This window comes from Dendrobates tinctorius, unplaced genomic scaffold, assembly GCF_039654945.1.
Source record: "Dendrobates tinctorius isolate UK_male_01 unplaced genomic scaffold, ASM3965494v1 ptg000070l, whole genome shotgun sequence".
Lineage (NCBI taxonomy): Eukaryota > Metazoa > Chordata > Amphibia > Anura > Dendrobatidae > Dendrobates > Dendrobates tinctorius.
Genome location: NW_027361738.1, coordinates 23,056,433 through 23,082,439, shown reverse-complemented (window position 1 = coordinate 23,082,439; position 26,007 = coordinate 23,056,433). Strand labels below are relative to the sequence as shown.

Below are 26,007 nucleotides of genomic sequence, written 5' to 3'. Positions count from 1 at the left end.
GGCTGATGGTCACATGCTCCTCCAGAACGTGCATAAGAAAAGAGGAGGTCCTTGAAACATCATGCAACAAGTGCAGACAGTTGGTCCCTAATGCAGCGTCTCTGACAATACTTCGGCTAACTGCTTACTTCGGCTATTTTCAGCCTTTAACACTTCTCCGAAAAGGATTGAGTTCACATTGGTGAGAATAACGATGACTTATTCCATAGTGGGCTGAAAATTTTGTCTGTTATAGGAATTAATTTTATAAAGAAATTCTCTTTGTACCAGCTGTCAATTTACATGTTGAGATCTACAGCATTAAGAGGGCTGTAGTGGGACTTTGATGATGAGGGTGTGCATTTTTATATATTAAGGCAGGTCATTATATCAAAAGGAGGCGGCACTATCAAGTAGGTGGCACTTCAAAAAAGAGGAGGCAGGTGCTGAACCTGTAATACAGTACAACTCATTTGATGATAATAGTTCAAGAGAAACAATAGGCCTGATTCATTAAGGCTGGCATTGTACACGCCAGTCTTGAAGAGGTTGGCCACTACTTTTTTTTTTATTGATGGCCTATCCTTAGAATAAGCCATCAATATCTCATCAGTTTAGCGTGACATGTGGCACATAAGTTGTTAGCGACTCCAGTGGTGAACCAAAATTCTCGGATGTTGCTAGAACACAGCAGCACCATCAAAACTATAGTGGCCGCAGCCACTATTCATTATTCACCTGCGGCCCCTATAAAAATGACAGATTTGCTGTGTTCCGGCAGCATCTGAGAACTTCCAAGGACTTGCCTCTAGAAACAGTTATGTTTTGTCAATAATATGTGCCATCCCCAGTCAAGTAAAAGGTGTTAGATTGCAATTCAGACTAAAGGCCCCGTCACACTAAGCGAGATCGCTAGCGATATCGCTAAAGCGTCACCGATTTTGTGACGCAGCAGCGATATTGCTAGAGATATCACTATGTGTGATACTTTCCTCCGACCGGCTCCCCCGCTGGTTATCGCTGATCATGTGAGAACGTCCTGGGCCGTTTCTCGTCGGCCACTTCCTGCTGGCGCCGACGAGCGACACGTGGATGCGGGCGGGAGGACGTTTTTATCGCCGCGTCTGACAGGTAAGTAACGACTGCTGACCGCTGCTATGTCGCTGGTGAGATCTGCCTGTTTGGCAGCTCACTAGCGACCATTTAGCGATGCACCAGCGATCCTGACCGGGTCGTATCGTTGTCGGGAACGCTGGTGCATCGTTAAATGTGACGGTACCTTTATTCAGGGCAACATTAGCATGGACTTGGTTTTTCATTCAGGATAAGCATTAAGACCCCAATACATGCAGACCGGTGAGTAAGAGTCAGATTCTCTTGATTTGCCAGCAGTTGCCTAATTTTTGTGCAACTTTAAGATGTGCAAAAACTTTACAACTTTTCTGGTGAATTTTCTTTGCTACTTTTTGACACTTAAAATGAAGCCACACTTTGTAATTTATCTTATTAGAGAAAAATGTCCCTTTCTCATCTTATTGATCTATTCTTTCTTCCTGAGCTAATCATTCATTCTCAAAAAATGCTCAAATCTGTCTACAACTCTGTCTCCAGTGAAAGGTCAAGTTATACCTGATGATTGTAAAAATCTATAGAAGGAGCTAGAATGAGGCACCAGCAGAACAGCACAAAATAAAACTGCTGAGACTAGGAGTGCAGAGGAAAAAATAGCTTAAAATACAGGATATAAGTCATTTAATGGACAGAAACCGTGCTATTCCTCATGCAAACAGATAACAGCTCATTCTGAAAAGTCACCTGAAAGTTCCTGATTTAGCATTATGATTATTCCTGAAGTAGGTTCATATTAATGCTGTATTACTTTGTGACCCATTTTTAATTTTTTTTACTAAACTTCACAAATTGTTTTGGATATCTTCTTTAGTTGAAATTCTCAGAAATGTCTAAAAAAGTTCAATGTGTCACATACTGTATTAAACACATTAATTTCTCTAGTGCCTAAACCTTGTATTAATTCAAATAAATTTGAGGCTTTACCTTAGAACAAATTGCAGTTGCAATTGTCACCAGGGGACTTGTAGCCAATATGACCAAGCCAAGTTGCCAACCTTTGATTAGTCCAATTAGTAGACCTCCTATGGCAGATGAAACGTTCTGCACAAGATGGCCGACTTTATCTCCTATTCCATCATTGATCTTGTTGACATCTCTACAAAACGATTATTGCAGTAATTAATACATACACTCATGTAAGTGTTTCCAGAAGACAACCTAAGAACAACGGTGCTCTTACTCTGTTAGACGAGTGTTAAGTTGTCCAGATTTCGTAACGTCAAACCAACTCATTTCTTGTGATAAAACTGAATGAAAAAACATCTTCCTCATCCTCCTCGTCTGTCTTGCTGCAGCTAGAACCCAAAAAGCAACTTGGCCGTAGCCACATATCAATGCAGCTGCTCCTATTGCCACGTAGTACAAGGCAAACCTGGTGAAACATAGTAATACCATATTAGAAATAATTATTGCGTCATGACAAAGTGCGGCTAGAAGTCATACACTCCAAAAAACTTACTCTGACATCTGTTCAGGAAGAGGTTTGAATTTATCACATTGAGCTGTGAAAAAGAGAAATTGTGTTGTATTATATTGTATTGAATACAGCTAAAAGGGATTTTTTGCTGAGAGGATAAGTGATAAATGTTAGTCTTGTTGGAGTTTTCTTATTTACAAAGCTATTTAAAGCCCTCTCTGTACATTTTAAATAACTGATGACAAAACGATGGTTCAACGATGGTTCAACTGATTTTTCAGCCAACTGGCTTATTTCTTAGAAAGGATCAGCAATTTGAAATCAGACATGCTGGATCCAAATATCCCCTAACATCCTCTGTTGGAGGTATCTGTACACATTAGACTGTGGACAGAACCCAATGATTTTGGTGGATTTGGACAAGGTTAATTTAGGCTATGTGCACACATCCAGAATTCCCGCAGAAATTTCTGCAGGAATTCCGCAATTCCATGCCGCGGGAAATGCATGAGAAATCTGCATTTGTAATTCCTGTGAAAAACTAGCGTTTTGCAAGCGTAATTAGCTTGCAGAATGCTAGCGTTTTCCAAGAGATCTGTAGCATCGCTTGGAAAACTGATTAACAGGTTGGTCACACTAATCAAACATTGACAAGTGTGACCAACTTTTTACTATTGAGGATGCCTATGCAGCATCAGTGGTAAAAGATAGGATGTAAAAAATAATAAAAAAATAAAAAATATTGTTATTCTCACCTTCCGACGGCCCCCGATCGCCTTCTCGCCTCTCACTACACTCCCGGCATCTTCCGGTCCCAGTAATGCTTTGCGCGAAGGACCTGCGATGACGTCACGCTCGCGAGAGCGCGATGTCATCGCAGGTCCTTCGTGCAAAGCATTACTGGGACCGGAAGATGTCGGGAACGTGGTGAGAGGTGGGAAGGAGATCGGGCGCCGTTGGAAGGTGAGAATAACAATATTTTTTATTTTTATTCTATTTTTTTACAGGATTATGTTACCCAGGGCCTGGAGGACAGTCTCCTCTCCTCCAGACCCTGGGTACCAACCGCACATGAAGCGCTCACTTTACGCATGGTGGGCTTAACCACATGTATAACATGAGCATTTCAAAGCAATCCTATGGTTGCGGAATCCCCGCGATTCGCAAAAAGAATGAGGATGCTGCAGATTTTTCCGCTATGTGATTCCGCAGCAGAAAAATCCGCAGCATTAGCACAGCATTGCGGAATCCCATAGGATTGCATGGGATGCTTTTTTTGCGTTTTTGCTCAAATCTTGCTTTTAAAAAGCCACGAAAATGCAAAAAAAGCTACGTGCACACACAGCCTTAATTTGTATGGGGGCCTTAACTTTTATCTTAATGCTGGCACCCCTTTGCACCTAATGGTGCCCGCTTTGCACACTCATGAATGAGACTGTGATCGGGTGGTCAAGCAAACACACTCAACCTTCATTCTTTAATCTACGGCTCATCTTGCACATGTGCCAAAGTAAAATGAGACCCCTTCCCTGGCCAGATACATGCAAAAAACAATGGAAATCAGAACATGTGCAGAGGGGATCGGTGCTGTATATAACAATACGTACTAAGATGTGTCCAGTACATATACAACCAATTTATTTAAGTTTATAAGATTCTTTTATAAAGTTGTGTGCACAGCTGGCCACCGAATCTCATTTTACTATGGAGCATGTGCAGGATGAGTGCCTCACTACATACTGTATACTCGACCTCGAAATCGGAGTTTCTTCATGTATACGCAAGGGTAGTTATCACTAGGAGGCAATGGGCACTCATTATGATAAAAGTTAAATATTGTTCATATTTAATCATATGAAAATAAACATTATTTTTATCGGGTATGGATTTACTCAGTTCCCATTGAACTATAACATGTCAGAAAATGTCAATATACAGAAAATAGTAATAGCAATAATAAAACTAGCTTGGCCTGTGCAAAATTTTTGCACATTGGTCATTGGGGGGCGCAAGCAATTTCAGAAAAAGCAAGCTGGTTCAAATGTAAATGTATTTCATGAGCTGATGAACACAGACAGGTATTTATATATGTAGACTGGTAACACAATAAATTCTTTTGATAAGTAGAGGCCAAAAAATGTTTTTTCGGTTGAGGTGCCACCTGCAGGTCATTGTGTCTTTCTGCAGGTTTATGAAAATGAATGTTTAAACTGTATTTAGTGATAAAATTGTGAATGTGTGGTTTGTTTGGCTGTTTTCTTTTTGAAGGGAGCAAGGTTACCTTTCAAATGGTGCATCATGTGTGTGTGTGGGGGGCCAAGTAATCAGCGAAAAAGCAGTGCATGTTTACAAATGTGTTGGTAGTGTGCTTTGGGGTACTGTGGTGCCACCTGCAGGTCATTTTTCCTTACAGCAGGTTTATGAAAATGTATGCTTAAACTGTATTTTGTGATCAAATCGTGGATGTGTGGTTTGTTTGGCTATTTTCTTGCTGAAGGGGGCAAGTTTACCTTTCAAATGATTTATCATTTGTGTGTGTGGGTGCAGTATGAACGGAGATACAAAGGAATCACCAAAAAACAGTGTTTAGAACTAATAGAATAGATAGTATAGCTCTTACTTGTGTTTTGGATTGATGAGTTGTGACATACAAGGCTGTCTGTCATTTCACCAAACACAAGGGTCATTAGTGGATGGCATAAGCCATTTACGACTGCTCCAAGAAATCCAGTAATCATGTAGAAAATATCCAGTCGATTTGCATATCGAAACTAACAAGGAAGAGAGGAAACACTTAATAGTTTACGATTGTAGATAGTGGAGAGGCAGAGTGGTATTGTCATCTAAAAGTATATATTGCTATATTGTGGAATTGTTAAACATTTGTTTTAATTGCTTGAATCTTTGCTGCATTATCAATATTGATGACTAATTGAGGTGGACACACTGATGTAGAAGGCTGTGTCTGGGTGTTCGCCTCTAGTAGGTGTAAACATCCAAAAATGATGCTCAAAGAGCAGACATTGACTCTATAGACACCATTAAAATCAATGGCCCTGTCAGCACACCCGAATCCCATCTTGCAGAGGGCTTGTTCCCTTTCAGATAATCTTTGTCCCCAGTTGTAGGTAGCTAAAAGAAAATTGTGCTTTACACACCGTCCCTGGGTGCAGCAATGAGTCTATGGTGCTGTTCCTGGTGTCCGGGATTGTCTGCAGCTCTGACGTCACGTCAACAGCTTGAGAGCCAGTCAGTAAGCTCAACACTTATTTTTAACATATTTATTAATGACCTTGTAGGGGGCATACAGAGTAGAATTTCAATATTTGCAGATGGCACTAAACTCTGCAGGGTAATCAATACAGAGGAGGACAATTTTATATTAAAGGAGGATTTATGTAAACTAGAAGCTTGGGCTGATAAATGGCAAATGAGCTTTAATGGGGATAAATGTAAGGTCATGTACTTGGGTAGAATGAACAAGATGTATAATTCTGTGCTTAATTGTAAAACACTGGGCAAAACTGTCACTGAAAAAGACCTGGGTGTATGGGTGGACGAGAAACTCACATTTAGTTGCCAGTGTCAGGCAGCTGCTGCAAAGGCAAATAAAATAATGGGATGCATTAAATGAGGCATAGATGCTCATGAGGAGAACATCATTTTACCTCTATATAAGTCACTAGTGCGACCACACTTAGAATACTGTGTACAGTTCTGGTGTCCGGTGTATAAGAAAGACATAGCTGAACTGGAGCAGGTGCAGAGAAGAACGACCAAGGTTATTAGGGAACTAGGGGGTCTGCAATACCAAGACAGGTTATTACACTTGGGGTTATTTAGTTTGGAAAATTGGAGGCTTAGGGGTGATCTTATTACAATGTATAAATATATGCGGGGACAGTACAAAGACCTTTCTAATGATCTTTTTACTCTTAGACCTGTGACGGGGACAAGGGGGCATCCTCTACGTCTGGAGGAAAGAAGGTTTAAGCATACTCACAGACGCGGATTCTTTACTGTAAGAGCAGTGAGACTATGGAACTCTCTGCCATATGATGTTGTAATGAGTGATTCCCTACTAAAATTTAATAAGGGCCTGGATGCCTTTCTTGAAAAGTATAATGTTACAGTTTATATATACTAGATTCTTTGATAGGGCGTTGATCCAGGGAGCTAGTCTGATTGCCGTACGTGGAGTCGGGAAGGAGTATTTTTCCCCAATATGGAACTCACTGTTTGCCACATGGGTTTTTTTTGCCTTCCCCTGGATCAACATGTTAGAGCAGGTTATGATAGGATATGGGTTGAACTAGATGGACTTAAAGTCTCTCTTCAACCTTAAATACTATGTTACTATGTTATGTTACTATCTTCCCCAGCAAAGCCACTGAGCTCAGTGCCAAAGTGACATTAGCATTGCAGCCGATACCAAACAGTGCGAGCAGAACCAGAGACTCAAAACCCGACCTGGAGAGGGGGGGGGGTAAAGAACCGTGTATTTTTTTATAAGAAACTGCAGCCAGTTATGACATTCTACTTCAAGGGGACAACCCCTTCAAGGGTCATAGACCTCACACACAGAACTATCCCAAAATTGACCATCAATAATTATCACGTTATAAAATATCATACAATGATGCAACTTTCTTCAGTTTTCTCTTTCAGGTTTTAGCAGTTTGATTAGCTTAATGAAAATCTATGAAATGACACTTGCTGCTCTTTGATGTTTATCTGACAAAAAGCAATATTCACCTCTCACAACAGTGCCGCTCCTACGTACTCAGCTTTGTGCTATCCGCTGGTCTGCTGGCATCAGCAACCAGTGGATGCACTACATGAACCCTGCAGCCAATCATTGACCTCTGATTGGCTGCACCATTCACATTCTATCTGAGCAGAAATTACTCTCTAGAACACTCCAGAATGAAATGCTGCTGACTGACTGATGCGCTTCTGTGAAGCCCCTGCCAAATATTCATGTCAGCAAACTGCCAGGGAGTACGGCATTGACTATGGAGAAGCAGCCCCGGTCTGGGAGATGAGTGTGGTATTTTTTTTATCTTCCCATTGATGAGGGGTCAGCCCCTATAAGAGCAGGACAGGCTGAACTGATAAATGATAATTTTATGTTCAAGATTGACCCTAAACTTTACTCATTTAAGTTCTGACTTTTATTGGATTTAAGAGTCCGGTGGGTGGTTTCAATAAATAAATGAGAGAATAAGGGATTGTGCTTGTAATGATAGCTGTCAATCAGTTTAAATCAATGGAATAAAATTAGGATTCATCTTTTCTTAAAACCAATATCTGTGCAATTCCTCCTGCTTTAAAACACCAATTCTTATAGGACAACATGGTCAGTGGGATAGAACAAGCCTTAACTTTTTAATGGTTCTATTAACATATCTCTGAAAACTGCAACCTTATGAATCTGCTTTGTGTATTGACTTACAATTTCAAATGATCCAACCATATTTGGTTTTTCTTTCGTTTTTTTTTCTCCATCATCACTAGAAAGAAAACATTATACAATTTATTATTCGCTCAAATAGATAGATAGATGATAGATAGATAGATGATAAGATAGATAGATAGAAGATAATAAAAGATAGATAGATAGACAGATAGATAGATATGATAGACAGACAGACAGATATGGATAGATAGATATGATATACCCTGTTTCCCCGTAAATAGGGCGCCCCCCGAAAGTAAGGCATGCTAGGGGGAGCACTGTGCCTGCTAATATAAGGCACCCCCCGAAAATAAGGCATACCTTGTTCTGTGCATGGGGCATGCCATTGTGTCTCGCTCCCGCTGTCCTCGCTGTCCGGTGCCCGCCACTGCAGCCGCACTGTTCGCAGGAGTTAATCACAGTCTCTGAGCTGTGTGCCGATCTCCGCCCTTGAGCCCTGCGCCAATCACAGCGCAGGAACCATGGGCCAGCTGACATCATCCATAGCCTCTCATTGTTCCTGGGCTGTGATTGGCCCAGGGCTCCTGTGCTCTAATTGGCCCAGGGCTCCTGCGCTCTGATTGGCCCAGGGCTCCTGCACCACCAAAGCACTGAAAGCAGCACCGTGGAGGAAACCAGTAAGAAAGTGAAAGTGTGTGTGTGTCTGTGTATGGGTGTGTGTGTGTGTGTCTGTGTAAGGGTGTGTGTGTGTCTGTGTATGGGTGTGTGTGTGTCTGTGTAAGGGTGCAGTGGGATACCGGGATGATGGGAGGCTACAGTGGGATGATGTGGGATGATGGGAGGCTGCAATACTGTACTGTAGAATGATGGGGGCTGTAATGGGATGATGGGAATATTTGGGGCTGCAAAATGATGATGGGTCTGCTACGGTAAAGGAACTGCTGTGGGTAATTTTTATGGTAGCGGTACAGTGTCCAGAAAGTGTTTTGGAGCCATTTTAGAGCCCTTATGTTTTGTGGCCCTGTGTGGGAGTCAGGCAATTACAGTACCATACCATAGTGTGTTACTTCGATTTGCTGTCTGCTTTTCTGCTGAACGGTCTACCGTAAAGTACCGTACTGTAAAAGAAATACCGTAAACAATGGTAATACGGTATATTTTTACCCCTAGACATGAGCGCTAAAAGAAAGAGCTATTCTGTTGAGTACAAGAAAGGAATCATGGAAGAATCATGGGCAAAAATCTTACTGAATTCTGCAAAGAGAAAATGTTGAGTGTCCGATTGGTCCAAAAATGGCGAGCAGATTACGGTAACCTCAGTCAACAAGTGGACAGCGGAAATGCTAAAAAGCGCGAGGTTGGATCGGGTCGGCAACCATTATATTCCGAGCTGGAAGACCGGATCTGTGAGTGGGTTGCTGACAGGAGAGCAAAGACATTGGTTGTGACTAGGGCTCAGATTCAAGAATTTGCCCTTGCAATGGCACCACAGTTTGAAATTGCCCCTGAAGAATTCAAGGCATGACAGCACTGGCTGGATAACTTCCTTCAACGAAGTGAACTGTCTTTGAGAAGATCCACAACACTCTTTAGGCTGGAAGATGCTGAAATTATTTAATGCGCATTTGCATTCAAGACCTTTGTTGATGATGCTGACTTCTCTAAATACAATCTTTCCAACATAATTGCCATGGATGAAACTGCAGTGTTTATGGGCCAAGCATCTCAAGCAACAATTGAACAACGAGGTGCCTCCTCAGTGTACGTTCCCTCCACTGCTTATGAAAGTGCACGTGTTACCTGTATTTTGGCGATGCGTCTGGATGGCACTAAAGTCCCACCTTTACTCATTTCAAAGGGCAAGAAAGACAAGTTTGATTGTGTTTCAGGCATTTATATTCTTGAAACTGAAAAAGCCTGGGCCACACAAGCAGTTAAAAGGAAGTGGGTCAATTTAATGCTGCCGCTTGTTATGCGAGGGAGCCAAAGAGGAATGCTGATCTGGGATGCAGCCAGCACACACATTGCGCCAAAGACATGAAGAACTTCCTTCATGAGAGAAAAATAGATCAAATAATGATTCCTGCAGGAATGACGGCTTATCTCCAGTCTCTTGATATCGCCATTAACAAGCCATTCAAGGACAATTTGCGTGTGGAAATCAATGACTACATTGAAAATAGAATGAAGAGAAATCAACGTGGAAACTTTGTGAAACCTAAACTGCCAGAGATTGTGACTTGGGTGAAGAATTCATGGGAGAAAATCACTGACACTTGCATTGCAAATGCACTACGAGCAGGCTACCTTGACAAGAAGTGCTCATTTAAGGACAGTGCTATTGCTAGACATGAGAGATATGGGCCAATGATTCTGAAAGAAATGGAGTCACAAGAAATTCCACAGGAACTTCAGAGTTTGGATTGTTATGATGATGTTCCAGAAGATGATGACATGGTTGTCATTGAACCATTGTTCATTGTTTTACATGTTGTACATGGAAATACCGTAATTATACGGTACTAACAAGAAATTCTTGATACGATTCACAGTTTATTTGATTCTACCGTTTTGTGATGACTACTGTTCAGCATGCGCTGGTATGTTAATAAATGTTAATTTTTTTGTTAAAAAAAAATTTGTCAATTCTTTTTCTTGAGAAAATAAGACACCCCCCTGAAAATAAGACATGGTGCAACTTTCGGAGCTAAAATTAATATAAGACGGTGTCTTATTTTCGGGGAAACAGGGTAGATAGATAGATAGATAGATATCGGATAGATAGATGGATGGATGGATAGATAGATAGATAAAATGTAAAACTGAAGGTAGCACTCCATATACTTCAATGTGGAAAAAGGTAAGTCTTTATTGAGACCCACATGTCTGGGCTATATATGATACAGATAGATAATCGGATAGACAGATATTGCATAGATAGATATCGGATGAATAGATAGATATTTAGGTTAGATATCATGTGATACTGCATTTTACATATATTTAGTGAACTCTTATGTAACGGGACTTTCAACGTTATTCTTATTGACATCTGGATCCCCGCTGCCTAACTGGGGGAGCTGGCTGTCAATCAGAATGAAGTCAGAAGTCACGCCCTGATGCGTCAGTAGAGACAGCTGAATCCCCGGCAGGAGCAGTCGGTGACCACTCTGTGTCGGGGGAAGAACGGCGCCGTTATTTACGGTATCTTAATTTGACCATATTAATATAATTTTTGTAATCCTTGTAATTCTTTGTACTGTACCTGGTCATGTCTTTTGTTTCTTCTAGTAAGATTTCTGTGTTAGGATTGTTAGTGTTCATCCTTTTGTCAGAGTCTTTAGCGTCCGTCATGATTTCACTTAAGCGAAACAACCAAGAAAACCACTATGTAGAATAAAGAAGAATGAGTTATCTTAAATTAGTCACATTAGTTTGCACATTCTCATAGCTAAATAGTCAGTAATAAGATATCATGAAATTATAGAACTCTGTTACTAGCACTTTATGCATTTATATACCGTAATTAGAATTTGGCTGTGTACACTCATATGAAACTCATCTTACAGATTCTAGAATTTGTCTTATGAGTGTAGTGCATGGCAGTAATATACAAGCAGGACAACCTGGAGACCATTATTTTGGAATACATATAACATATGTACTGTATGTCAAATAAACTACAAGTCAGTTACTCTGTAAATAGTTATGCCGGTGATTCAAATTCAGACCATGATATATTTTGTTGTGATGTAAGCATTATGGAATGTATAAACTTAAAGGGACTCTGTGAGCAGGATTCCCCCACTCCCAAACTATTAATATATGCATGTAGCTCTAGATTAATATGCAAATGAGGCTGAAGAGCTATTTGTAGTTCTGAAGCCTCTGTCACTCTTGCTCTATTCCGCGTCCAGCGCTGCCTCCTCCTGCTCCACTGATGGCTCCTTTGCCTGAAGTCATGCACCATAAAAGCTGTCATGCACTTAAAACAAATAGTTATACTACACAAGAGAATAAATAAATTGACCACATGTCTACTTTACATCAGCATCATTTTTGAAACATATATATTTTTTTTTCTTAGGAAGTTAGAAGGGTTAAAAGTTGATCAGCAATTTTTAATTTTTCCAACAAAATTTACAAAACTAATTTTTTTAAGGACCACATGACATTTGAAGTGACTTTGAGGGGCCTTTGTGGCAGAAAATACCCAAAGTTAACCCATTTTTAAAGCTGCACCCCACAAACTACTAAAAAACATGTTCATGTACAGGAATTAAAGCAATGTGGAAGGAAAAAATGAAAATGTTAATTTTTCCCACAAAAATGTTGCTTTAGCCACAATTTTTTTATTTCCACAAGGCTAACAGGAGAAAATGGACCATAGAATTTGTTGTGCATTTTCTACTTAGTTCACTGATACCCCATATGTGCTGGAAAGGTGTAGTGACATTTTGACTCCACAGGTGTTTTCCAGAAACAAGCATCAGTGGATGTTGCCGAGTGAAAATTGCAAATCTGCCATTGTAGTGCCCAGTACATTTCAGTGCCCAATACATTGTAGTGCCCATACATTCTGACGATCTAGTGCTTCTGGAGACATGCACCCAAAAATTAAGCGGGGTCTCATCGCTAACGAAATGCCAAACATGTGGATGCTAAATTTGGTTTAGAGTAGCATGAAATCCGGGTAAAGTGTCAATGGATGTGCTGATGATGATTACAGACGGATAGACGGTGTACTTTCAAAAGCTTTACGAAACAGGTTTCAGGGCAACGCGTTTCGAAGTCAGCACTGGACTTCTTCATCAGGACAAAATCTACCAAAACTTTATTCTTCGGGTCAGTGCGATTACAGCGATACCAGATTTATATCGTTTTTTATGTTTAGCTTTTATCACACACTAAAAAATTGTTCTTTTACAAAACAAAGTTTTTAAATTGCCATATTTTGAGAGCTATGATTTTCCTGTATTTCTGCCAGCAGAGTCATGCGCTTGCTATTTTCATGACGAGTTAAGGTTTTATTTGGGCACATAACATTTTTTTATCACTTTCTATTCCAATTTTTGAGAGGAATGAACAAAAATCAGCCATTCAGGAATTGTTTTCTTCTTAGGGTACCATTACACCTAGCGATGCACCAGAGATCCCGACCAGCGATATGACGTGGTCAGGATCGCTGGTGCATCGCTAGGTGGTCGCTAGTGAGCTGCCACACAGGCAGATCTCACCAGCGACATCGCTGGGGACCGGGGTCGCTACTTACCTGTCAGACGCGGTGATCCTGACGTCCTCCCGCCCGCGTCCATGCGTCGCTCGTCGGCGCCACAGGAAGCCCAGCAGGAAGTGACCGACGAGGAATGGTCCAGGAGCTTCTCGCGCGATCAGCGATAACCAGCGGGGGAGCCGGTAAGTATCACATGTAGCGATATCGCTAGCAATATCGCTGCTGCGTCACAAAATCGGTGACTTTACAGCGATATTGCTAGCGATATCGCAGTGTGTAACGGGGGCTTTAATGTCATTGACTGTGAGGTAAAAGTGATAAGGGAGTTTTATTCTTCGGGTCAGTTTGATTACAGCGATTTGTATAAAATTTTTATCTTTTTAATTGTCTAAATAAAGATCTCTTTTGGCCACCAAGACCTACTTTTTAGCCATCACTCAAAGGGAGATATCTGTAAGCATGGAAGGACAGTCTCAAAAGAAGGAGGTCACTAACATTTGTTTGCTGCAGGTGGTCTTTCTGTAGAAATAGTGAATGATTATTAACCTCATAAAAGGAATCACTGTATGGGGAAAGTTTCAAATAGAGATATAAAATTTTTTGTATGTAGTCTATTTTATTTTACCCCTTCATAAGACACAATAGTACATCCTATGTGGAGCTCCCACACTCAGTGTATGCCGGCCGTGTTGTACAGACAGCATCTGTCTCTACAAGCAGCAACCGGAGCTCGATCCACTTAAATGCAGCTGTCAATCACTGCAGCATTTACGTGCAGAAATGCTGACAGGACTTCTGTTTGGGAATCCATATATCTCCCTCCCGTGATATGATCATGGATTGCTGATAGGTTTCCATGGCAACTTGGTCCCTGCTAGCGGCCCCCAGAATTACTATATTGGTACATTTGTGAAGCATAGCCACAGGCTGGCCTTCGTAGGAGATCATTTCTTTCACTGTAAACTATAAATGGTATCAGACTCAAGTCCTCTATGTGGACTAAAAAAATAAAAAACATAGAAATTTGAATCACCTGCTCTTTACTTCATTACAAATAAAGGTGATAAAAATGTTAAAAAATAGACATATTTGAAATTGCCACATTTTAACAGGTCAAGAGAGCACAAGCAAATTTAAATGACTGCTAAGCAAATCCTCCAAAATAATATGGATAGCTCACCATGCAAAAACAAGCCCTCCTAGACAGAAGAATGAAAATTTTATGAGTTTCAACATTTTTTTTACACATTTTTTAATTTTTTTTTACAACTATACAGTATACATATTTTGTACTGACATAATCGTACTGCCATGAAAAATCTTGTTGGCGGCCTATTTTTGCTATACAATGAACTCAGTCAAAAACAAACCACTAAAAAGACCATGGTTGAATTAATTTTTTTTTCATGGACAGATTATTAACACATTTTTGTAAAATTACCCCCAATCCCATCATACAAAAAGTAGAGTAGACCCATGTTATGGAATCTGCTAGCACTTCAGTCCCCCAATCATGTTACATGGACTTGATTGTGAAAATAAATATAATTTTGAGTTCTGTTTGCCAAAAAAATGAGACTAACATAATTTTTTATAATATTTAAACAGATACACATTCGTTAAGTAATTATTCCTAAAGGGAAACTGTCATTAAGAAAAAATTATCATATTTATAATAGGACTTATTTTATTAAACCTTTGTCACTCCATAGTGACATGTCTGCATTTCAGATCGGTGGCAGTTCAGTGGTGTAAGGCCAAATTCATTACAGTTTTTTTAATTAGGTTTGTATATTTTTTACCTCTTTTTCATTTCTGTCATATTTATTTTTTAATTTGTGCCTTTTATAAAGTCACTTTTTAATGTGTTTTAATTTAATTTACTATTGTGGGTGGAGTTCATGCTTTCTAGATTTTTTAGCCCGATTCATCATTTGTGACTTTCTGAAAAATAGCAAAATTTGCTTCAATACCCACTGGATGATTTTATGTATACCAGATTTTTTGGCGCAATTTTTTCAACATTATGCGAAATGTGCAACTTTATGAAACAAAAAAATCGCCGAAAAGGTTAAAGACAAAAATAAAGAGGATTTTTGATGTTGGCAAAATTCATGAACCATTGTGAAGACTTAGGAGCAAAAACTATCAACAAATGTCGCAAGATAAAAGTGACTTAAAAAAAACACAAATGGTGAATTGAGGCCTATGTCTCGTAGCCCATACAAGAATCTACACTGTCCAAGCAGAGCTGAGCAAAGCCAATGAGGAGGTGAGTGGAGGCAATCAGAAGTGGAAAATCACCTGAGAGAATCTTTACCCCCGTCTAAGTTAATAGTGGGGGCTCTCAGAACTTGGAACGCACCAATCAAAATCTCAGACGTGTTACCGTCATGTCGGAAGCCTTATGAAATAATAGAATAAACACATATAGAACAGTTTGAACTACTACAACTATTATAAGACTGATTTTTATCATAGTTACTATATATTATATACAAGAGATTTATCCTGTTAAAAAAATATTTGCTCTACTGACCTGATTCTAGGAAAGAGGAGTGACTGAGACACTTCATACCAGCTTTTTACTTATATACAGGCAGAATAAGAGATGAGTCATCGCCTAGTTATCTAATGTAATAATTAAACACGCGAAGGGTAAAGGACGATATTGTGCAATCAGCATTCAAAACTCTATGCATTCAGGATTGAGTGAGGTCATATCCTATTACTCGACAGTATAACTGTTATCTTTGCATGGTAAAGATAAAAAGATTAAAAAAAAATTATACAGATGTGTGTTTAAAAAGAACCTTAAGCTGATACATGCTGCCTGATCCATGGGCAGCATGTATCAGCTGTAAACTTCCCTTTAGGCTGTGTGCCCATGTTGCATTTTTTAAGCATTTTTGATGCGTTTTTCGGGGTCAAACCGCATAAAAAATGCTTAAAAGAAGCATCCCATTCATTTTAATGCATTTTGGCATTTTTGTGCCAATGGATGCGTTTTTTACCGCTAAGGAAACGCTTAGCGGTAAAAAACACAGCATGTTCATTAATTTCCGCTTAGGTCTGCGTTTTTGGCTATTTCCTATAGCCCAGAAGACACGCGGAAAAAAACGCACATTTTTTCCGTGCGTTTTCTGGGAAGGAGACCCGTTTCCTGAGCGTTTTAAAAACGCTACTGTGGGCACATAACCTTAAAGGGGTTCTCAGAGAAATTTAATAAAATAAATAAATAAAATAAACACACATTTAAATATTAACCATTTTTCTAAATATCTTCATTTAGCAAAAATGTATGTTTTATCTAGTGCACTCTGTAATAGAGAAAAATTAAAACCATTAAAATATCTCTGTTATGGAGACATATCACCCTCACTTTATGGGACTAATAATAGCTGGGAAGAGATAAACTAACTATAATTGGGGAAGTGAGAGAAATACCCAACATTCAAGCAAAATTTGGTTACAAGGTACAGCTTGCTGTGGGTTTTGTCCATTTTTCTATGGAGTACCTCCATCTGCTAAGCTCTGAAACATTTCCATGATATCAGGAATAGTAATTTTCTTTTGTTATTCCTTTTAATTTTATTTAAATGTAATGTCATGCTGTGACTGTATGTGTTTAGGCAAAGGGGCCCTGCACTGTCCCTAGGACTAGGGCCCTAACTATCCCTGCTCCCAAGGGTACCTCTGATGGTGAGAAGGTTTGGGCCATGTGCCTTACTGTTCTCCTGTTATACCCTAAGCTGTTCCCTCCCTGTCACCCAGGGGGCCTGGGACAGAAATGCTAGTGTACAGTATAAATGCATAAGACAAACATTAGTCAAACCAAAAGACATGACAAGATTTTCATAATGCCCTCCTGGGTTGTTAAAAGTCGTCTTCCACTCATCCCCTTCCTTAATCCTAATCAGATTATGGGCTCCACTGAGATCCAACATGGAGAACCATTTTGCCCCAAATAATCTGATTGAATAAATCAGCAATGATTAGGAGGGGATATGGGTCCCAGATAGTAAACCGATTTGACTAACGAAAGTCGAAAAAGGACACAGACTCCCATCTTTTTTCTTAAGAAAGAACTCCCTCTGCTACAGGTGAAGATGAGGCTTTAATATGTCCCTTGGCAGGACTCTCAGATATATAGTCTTTCATGACCTTTCTCTCAGGACCTGAAAGATTGTATAATCTGGTTTTGGGCAACTTTGCACTTGGAGGAGGCAGTTCTTGACACCCATTTTCAGAGAACACCTCCTCAAAATCAGACATAAAAGATGGAATGTTTTTTTGGGAGACACTAGAGATAAATAATACCTAGGCCATTATTTTTGCAAAAATCACTCCACTTAATTATCTCTCTGGCCTGCCAGTCTATGACTGGATTATACATGGTTAACTAGGGAAGACCCAACACAGTAGTAGTAGGGAGGCATTCCAAAGGTAACAAGAAAGGAGCTACCTGTGAAGAGCCCCTACATGAAGGTTCACCTTATACACTATTTGCATAAAGATTCTCTGACCATGAAGTATTGAGTCTATAGTAAATATGGGCATTGACTTTGACAACTTAAAATAGGAGAGACCATGGATCTGAGTGAACCGAACATCCTCCTGCCCCACTATCAAGTAGCACAGATATTGTCTCAGTTTCTGTACCTATAACCATTCTGCATGTAGGATAAACTGAGACACAACTACGGAAATACATATGCCCAGGTTGTAATCCTCCACACAACCTGGGGTCAGAAGTTTTCTGACAGTTTCTGGTGTTTAGTTATAGATAGACCAACCCCAAGGAAATGACCCTTTTTGCCAGAGTAAAAGCACATCCGTTTTGTGGCAAATCGCAAGAGACCCATATAGTCATGCTCATCGTTATTGGCACCCATGAAGTGTAAGTACTTAATGTAGATTATCTCCTGAAAAAAATTGATTGAGTGAAACAGTTTTTTTGTATAGAGCACTTGTGTTAAATACAAGAGCAAATGATAAATAATTTAAATCAAAACAATGGGAGGGAAAAATAGAAAAACCTAAAGCTTGCTGTGACACTAGTATTGGCACCCTTTACATTAAATTAGTATGGAAACACAATTTGACTCTCCTGTGGTAAATTCCAAATGAGAATCACCTGTGATTAATTGTCGGTGCCCATAAGCCCAGTTATTTGTCACAATAGTCAAGACAAATGAGTTGTCTGAGGACATCAGAACTGCTATTATTAGCAAACACAAGACTTCCAAAGGGTATAAGACCATCTCCAAACACATTGGTATCCTAGTTTCAACAGTGCGCAATGCTATTAAGAAGTTTACCAAGCATGGAAACATCAAAAACCTCCCTGAACATGGGGGAAAGAGGAAAATTAACAAGAGATGTCTTCAAAGGTTGGTACGACAACAAAACAATAAAAAAAGGTAGTGTGCTGTGTACTGATTGGCCAAGATCACCCACAATAATGAATAAAATGTAAACTTTATTATACAAAAAGAATTGCAGCACAAATTGGACAACATGCAAGTTATAAACATAAAAAGAGCCAAACAATGGCTACACATTAACCACTAGACAGTCCATGTAAGGATCAGTCAGTGACCTCCTCCAAAGTGCTAGCTGCAGGCAGACATAATCAAACAAATGAGCCTATAAATAATCAGAATTATTTGGATAAAAATAACTGATATCTGGTATTCTAATGCCCCAAATAACCATGAAACCTAAGGATGTTCTTATAAACCAACAATATTGTGCAAAGTTCAGTACAATATACCCACCCCATATGCAGACTGAACATGAAATAAAGGCAAAAAATATATGGGAATAAAAAAGGTTTCAGGTAATTGCAATGAAAGGTAAAACCATATTTGACTCAGTGATTTTAGTAAAATATGGCCAAAACAGATAGAAGCACTGAAGCCTTCATTAGAGTAAGGCTAAGTGCACACGTACCGGAACTCTCGCGGAAATTACCGCGAGAATTCCGGAATTCCAGTCCGCGGGAAAATCACATTTTAAATTCCCGCGATTTTCCCGCGGAAAAACTAGCATTTTGCAAGCGTATTTAGCTTGCAAAATGCTAGCGTTTTCCAAGCGATCTGTAGCATCGCTTGGAGAACTGATTGACAGGTTGGTCACACTCGTCAAACATAGTGTTTGACGAGTGTGACCAACTTTTTACTATTGAGGCCGCCTATGCAGCATCAGTAGTAAAAGATAGAATGTAAAAAAAAATAAAACATAGTGTTATTCTCACCCTCCGACGTCCCGCGCATCCGATCCCAGTAATCATTTGCGAAAATGCCCGCGATGACGTCAGTTCTCGCGGGATCACGATGTCTCGCAGTAATTCGCGATGACGTCGCGCGAATGACCGCGAGACTTCGCGATCCCGCGAGAATGGACGTCATCGCGAGCATTTTCGCAAAGGACTACTGGGAACGAGAGCGTGAAGAGAAGCGGGAAGGCTGCGCGGGACGCCGGAGGGTGAGAATAACAATATTTTTTATTTTTAAATTCTATTTTTTACAGGGATATGGTACCCAAAGCCCGGAGGACAGTCTTCTCTCCTCCGGACCATGGGTACCATCCGCAATTGTTCTGCTTACTTTCCGCATGATGTGCACAGCCACATGCGGGAAATAAGCGGAACAATGCATTCCTATGGGTGCGGGATCGCCGCGATTCCGCAAATTAATGAGCATGCTGCGGTTTTTACCGCGAAGCGATTCCGCCGCGGTAAAAACCGCAGCATTAGCACATCATTGCGGAATCCCATAGGAATGCATGGGATGCTTATTTTTCGCGTTTTCGCGGCAAAATCGCGTGGCTAAAACCGCCGCGGAAACGCGAAAAAAACACCACGTGTGAACTCAGCCTAATAGTGCAGTACTGCAACCTGTCAGCGGCATGATGGTAGGGAAGAGGACCTTACAACACGCGTATGGCCACCTTAAGCGTGGTTTCCTAAAGGGAAGGAAGGTTGATACGAATCGTGGAAAAAACACCATGTCAAACATCGAAAGACCTGAAGGCCAACCTGGTACAGTTTGACGTACTAAACGCCGCATTCTAAACCAAGCTGAATTTTATGGAAGAAGGCTAAGGAAGAAACCACTGATGAAGAAAAGGCATAATTAGGAATGACTGATTTTTGATAAATAGTACCTTGACACACTACAATCCTTCTGTGAAAATTTTCCGTGGACAGATGAAACAGCAGCAGTTAGTTTACTGACGACGCAATGACGCTTATAAGGAATAGAACACCCTACAAACAGTTAAACATGGTGGAGGATCCATAATGCTGTAGGGTTTCTTTGCTGCATCTGGTATTGGAGGCCTTGACCATATCACAGGAATCATGAAATATTTAGAGCAAAATATCTTACCCATAGTAAGAAAACTTGGTTTGAATTGAAGATCATGGGTCCTTTAGCAAGACAATAACCCAAAGAACACATCTAAAAGTACACAGGAATGGTTAAAAATGAAAAAATGGACAGTTAAAAAATACCCAGCAAGTCCAGACCTCAATCCCGTTGAAAATCATTGGGGTGACCTGAAATCTGCCATTGGGAAAAACAGAACCTGCAAACATTCAAGAGCTTAAACAAACTGCAAGAAAAGGTGGGAGAACCAGTTGAGAAGTGCAAGAAGCTTATAGATGCCTACAAGAAACGTTTGGAGGCTGTCATCAATGCCAAAGTGTGGGCAACCAAGTATTAATTAGGGGAGCCTTTATTGCTGAACATCCTCATCATTCTGTTTCTTCTTTGAACTTGCAACATGTAAGTTTAAAAACAATGTTTTATTGTTGTTTTACTTTGGACCACTAATTAAAAAATACTGAGGATATAACTATGGTAGATTTCCTTTTATTTCTGAAGATATAGTAGTCTATGAAAAAATGAAGGGGTGCCAATAATGGTGACCAGCTTGGAAGGGAGGAAGTCCCCCTTACTGCTTAGGTTCTTCTGAGAACACAGAGAGAACTTCAGGGAATGGGGTCAATACAGGTCTACCGCTGAGGAGTCTATCTATACGTATGGCAAGAGCCATGGCGGCCTTCAGCGATGCTAGAGTTTTGTACTGTGTCAATACATCTTTTAACCTTTCAGACAGGCTCTGATACAGATTAACCTACAGATATGGGGTAAATCTGTAGCTTAATAGCTTTATTATGCTGCCTGGAGCCTACTTGTATGCTGTGGGGAGAAAATTAACATTATTCTTCCGAGAAGATTTCCCATTTGAGTTACAGGGCAGCGCTTGCGCAGATTCAGTCACTGCTCTGTAACCATGCCCCCGGCTTTAGGGCTGGCTGTCAGTCAGGGTCGGGGGTGCAGCTATAGCAGTCGCTCTGTATACTCAGAGTGATGACTGTACCTGCACCAGTGCTACCTACATGACTGAATAGGGTGTGCTGCTGGGGAGAATAAAGTTCATTTTCTCCCTGCTGTGTTAGGCTACATGCAGGCACTGGGTGTTAGGGTTGCACTAAAAATAAAATATAAGGAAGTGCGATCGCAACCTGGGGTCCACCGTGCAGAGATGGAAAACTGCTGCTCAGTAATGGCGGAGCACTCACTGAACACCGTCGGGTTAACCACTGTCCCGGTGTGTACAGGGACAAACTCTGTTACCTCTCAGAGCTGCAGAAACAAATGCCAGAGCCTGTTACTTCACAGGACCCAGCGGAGGGAGAGCTGCTAAATGGTCACAGGGCACTGTCCCAGAGACAAGGGATAGAGTCCTTCTAGACCATCAGCGCTCGGCGCCGTGACTGCGGTGCCAGGAGTGGATACGATTATAGACAAGCGTGCAAGTGTTTACAGTGCCGCTCAGGCAGATGCTGCCAATCGCCCCAGGTTGGGCCAGATAAGCGCACAGGTTGCGCATGGCGCTGCACAGGCCGTGGCTGTCACTTGCCGCGGTACGATAGTGCCCTGCAGTGGGTGACACCATCGGACACTAGTGTGTGCTGAGTACTAGGAGCACAGTGGCGTGAGCATAGTTACCTGTTGGTGCTGGCTCTAACTCTGAATCCCTAACACAAACATAACCAGAGGAAGGGAGTCTTAAGGAGTCAATCACCAGATAAATGTATCCATCATCATACACACAAATAACAATCAGAGTCTATACTAGCGCTTGGCCAAGCGGCCAGGCGAGTCTTTTATAGCAGCGTCCATCTGGGACCTTCCTGAAGGTCCAATCTGAGCTCCTTGAGGACCTGAGCATGTGACCTCCAACCTCCAATGAGAGGTCGTCCCACGGGCATGCTCAGTAGGCTGCAAAAAGGACTTAGCCTCCAGAGCTGCTTGCTGCTGACTAGTGCGGATTGTTAAAGCTGAACCAGAGGTGGAAGCAGCAACCAACCTGACAGCACTAACTTGAGTAAGATGTCGGGATCAACGCCTTTGCTGAGCAGCCTCCTCTGCGGTCGGGACTGAATGGGAGACTGCAGAAGGCAAAGTTAAGGATTCCTCCTGTGCAGAGGCAGGAACCTGATGCCTAACATTGGGTACCATAATAACAGTATAAACCTGCAGATTAACCACATATCTATAAATTAATAGCATTTTTTTTTGTGACAGGGTCCCTTTAATCGCTCTGTTCCTCTTGCTCTGTAAACCGAACCCCTGAAGCCATACACTACCAGTAACAGGTGTCCAATCGGCCTCTATAAACGATTGGAGTTGGCAGCTAGTAGTTCTTTTTGTTATTGTGGAGTTGGCAATGGCCGTACAAGAATATATACAGTATATATACACCACATGTGGAATTGAACATTTATATACCATACCCTCACTGTGAGTTCTTCAATAACCGGCCTAGTAGTAGAAGCAGCCGTGACCTCATGCATCACTCGTCAGTCAATTACGTAATTGTCCTGACGATTGGAAGCAGAAGAGTTTTTTTTCCCCTGACAAACTGGTGATAGACGTGTGATCTGTGTGACCCTCCCAGCTATTATCCTTGACACACTCTGTGAGGATTTCAAAGATGGCAACTGCCAGATATCATTGTGCAGCCCTTCTTAGATTTCAGAAGATACACAGTAGGACAGACTGCGTGAAGCAGGAGACATACGTACTAAAACTGTCAGGCTGTCTGAGATGGATGTCCATTCTCTGTCTTTCATAGAGAGGTGTTTATTTTCTCCTTCAGTCCAGCTCCACTCAGTCTCTTGTCAAGTTGACTGAACGGAGGAATATGTGTTCATGTTGCCTGATCTGACGCTGCTCTGTCTTTTATCTTGACTACAGTAGATGGTCTTCATGCCGTCCATCCTACTGTGTGTCCTCTGAACTACATGACAGGCAGCACAATGATAAAGATGGCATTTGCCATCTTTGAATCCTGACAGAGTGCACTAGATAAAGCATACCTTTTTGCTAAGTAAAGGTATTTAGAAACATTTTTAATATTTAAATGTGTATTATTTATTTTATTATATTTCTCAACGTAACTCTTTAAGTGAATTTACTTTGATAAATTGTTGGTTTATCCACATTCAACCTCCAAATAAGATATTCTTTTCTTTCAGCACTTTAATCTTGTGTTAGTACATACTGTATATAATGTAAATGACAGACATAGCATTCCATTATTGCATGCTTATCTATAGTTGTATGTTTATCTACAATCAAGGGCAAACAGTATGAGCTGACTGTGCAAAAAAACTAAAATCAAGGAGAAAGAACATATTTAACCAGATAAGGATAAATCTACAAAAATTTCACTTTTACAAATTAAAAAGGCAACCTTTTTCAAAAAGTCAGTAATGTCCCTCGTCTTCTCTTTGCCCCAATATTGCTTATCTTACAAAAACATGTCACGAAGTCTAGTCGATTGCAGCTTTAGCAAGGTCACTGCTTTACATTCTTTAAATTGGTGTTCTCAAGTTATTCCATTTCCATGGAAAAGGGAGATGACTTTACGATCACTGGGGGTCTGACCGTTGTGACCTTGAGCGATCTCGAGAACCGTTGTTCTGAGGACCCCTTGCTGAAAGAAGCCATGATGGATCCTGCATACTACCTCTCCATTCACTCTAATGTTAGTTTTGAAGACCAGATGAGCGTTGCGCCCGGCAGTTTGTGGAGGTTCCATTAAGAGTGAATGGAGTAATAGTGTGTATGATCAGCCACCATTCCTTTCAGCCAGGGCTCCTAAGAATTCCAATTACTTCAGATCACTGAGGATCATACAGATTGAACCCCCTGCAAGTGGAAAGTTATCCCCAATTCCATGAATAGGGGATAACGTTCAAACTTGAGAACACCTCGTCAATGCAGTAGATTAACATTTGAGGTCAACAGCATCCTCACAAAATGCCCTTTTCGGTAGTTTCTCCTTACACATCATACTTACTTCATCTGAAGCATAACTTTGCCATACTGCTGACATTACCTGTTTAATGTTACTCTGATCCCACCTGACATTATAGTCCTGAACATTCATTCTGAAAGGAATCTCTCAAAGTGACGCACTCCTCAGTCATAAGAAAAAAAAACAGTCTGTATGCTCATGTTGCTTTCTGAAAGATAACATCATCTATACCTTTTCTTGTCCAAGACGAAAGAAACAAAAACAAACAAAAGGGATGGCACTTACCGCTCTGAAGAAACAAATCCACTCACAGGCAAAAAGCATAGGCTCGGGAGAGACGCGTGAACTGTGGACAACGGCCGCCTCACGCCAACTGCGCTTCAACGGGTCCTGGCCAGGACCCGTTGAAGCGCAGTTAGCGTGGGGTGGCTGTTGTCCACAGTTTACGCGTCTCTCCCGAGCCTATGCTTTTTGCCTGAGAGTGGATTCGCTACTTCAGAGCGGTGAGTGCCATCCCTTTTGTTCTTCTCCATACAACATACCTTTTCTTGTGCACTGACTGCCTGAAAAATTACTGTTTTGATTCATATGCAAATTAGGCTTAAGTGCTCAGGGACTTGTAAAGCAAACCTTCCCAAATCTCTGCTTCCATGGTGCTGTCTCCAGCCAGCTTCTCCCAATACTGATGCAGGTGATTGACAGGTCAAAACAAGAGACCTGGTAATGACCTCTAGCAGCTCTGGGAAGAGCTGATCTGATGGTTATGCATGACTGGTGTAGTTTGTGCCTATAGACCATAGTCTGCCCTTCTAATTTCATTTTCTCTTTAACGGCGTTTCAGAGACAGATATACCGATCTGCATTTGTACAGTCAGGCTCTGATTTAAGCTGCCTGTTATCTGGGCAGCGTGAATTAGCTGACTGGTTCCCTTTAAGAACCTATCCTAAAAATAGGCTATTAATACCAAAGTTCTGGAAAACCCCTTTAAGGGCATAAGGATCTCATAAAGGGGATCCAAGATAGAAGTGTAAGGCTTTATGGGGCTTAACTCGGAGATAATAAATGATCTCTGAAGTTTTATAGATGTTCCCGAACTTGCTATGGCACCTCACACCTGGGGCTCCAACACAAGTGTTTTTGTACTTTATAAATGTGTGACTTATTACATCTCCTTTATACCTGTACAGTGAAGGTGAGTCATGGTTGCCAAGCAATATGATGTCATTCTTCGGTTCCTCACCCAGAGATTACTTAATGTTTATTTGACATGTTCCTTACAATTTGGGATAAGCTCAGGTTAAGCTAAAATGTGTTGTATCATTTGTACAACATTTGGACTTCACACATAAAGTGATGATGAAGGTGATGATAAAGGATCGGGGTGTTTGGTCAAAATGAACCTCAACTTACTGCCTGGTAATTGATAATTTACATTTCTGTCTTGTACTGAGCATGGTACCATGTTACATAATTTTATATTACATCTA

General features: G+C 40.8%; 1 protein-coding gene across 3 annotated transcripts in view; it reads right to left on the bottom strand.

The window, feature by feature from the left end:
• Window positions 1–26,007, bottom strand: part of LOC141095458 (ATP-binding cassette sub-family B member 5-like) — a 105,589-nt gene that overhangs the window by 47,096 nt on the left and 32,486 nt on the right. For 2 of the 3 annotated variants that reach the window (XR_012233393.1, XM_073581463.1), the window contains exons 2-7: window positions 11,212–11,333; window positions 7,983–8,040; window positions 5,148–5,298; window positions 2,570–2,612; window positions 2,291–2,482; window positions 2,035–2,206 (exon numbers count right to left, since the gene is read on the bottom strand). Coding sequence is in view for 2 of the 3 variants with exons in the window: in XM_073581463.1 (XP_073437564.1) it covers window positions 2,035–2,206; window positions 2,291–2,482; window positions 2,570–2,612; window positions 5,148–5,298; window positions 7,983–8,040; window positions 11,212–11,333 (738 nt within the window). In the remaining variant the exon portion in view is untranslated. Of the gene's footprint in view, window positions 1–2,034; window positions 2,207–2,290; window positions 2,483–2,569; window positions 2,613–5,147; window positions 5,299–7,982; window positions 8,041–11,211; window positions 11,334–15,718; window positions 15,753–26,007 lie in introns of those variants that run through there. The other variant, XM_073581464.1, reaches the window with a different exon arrangement.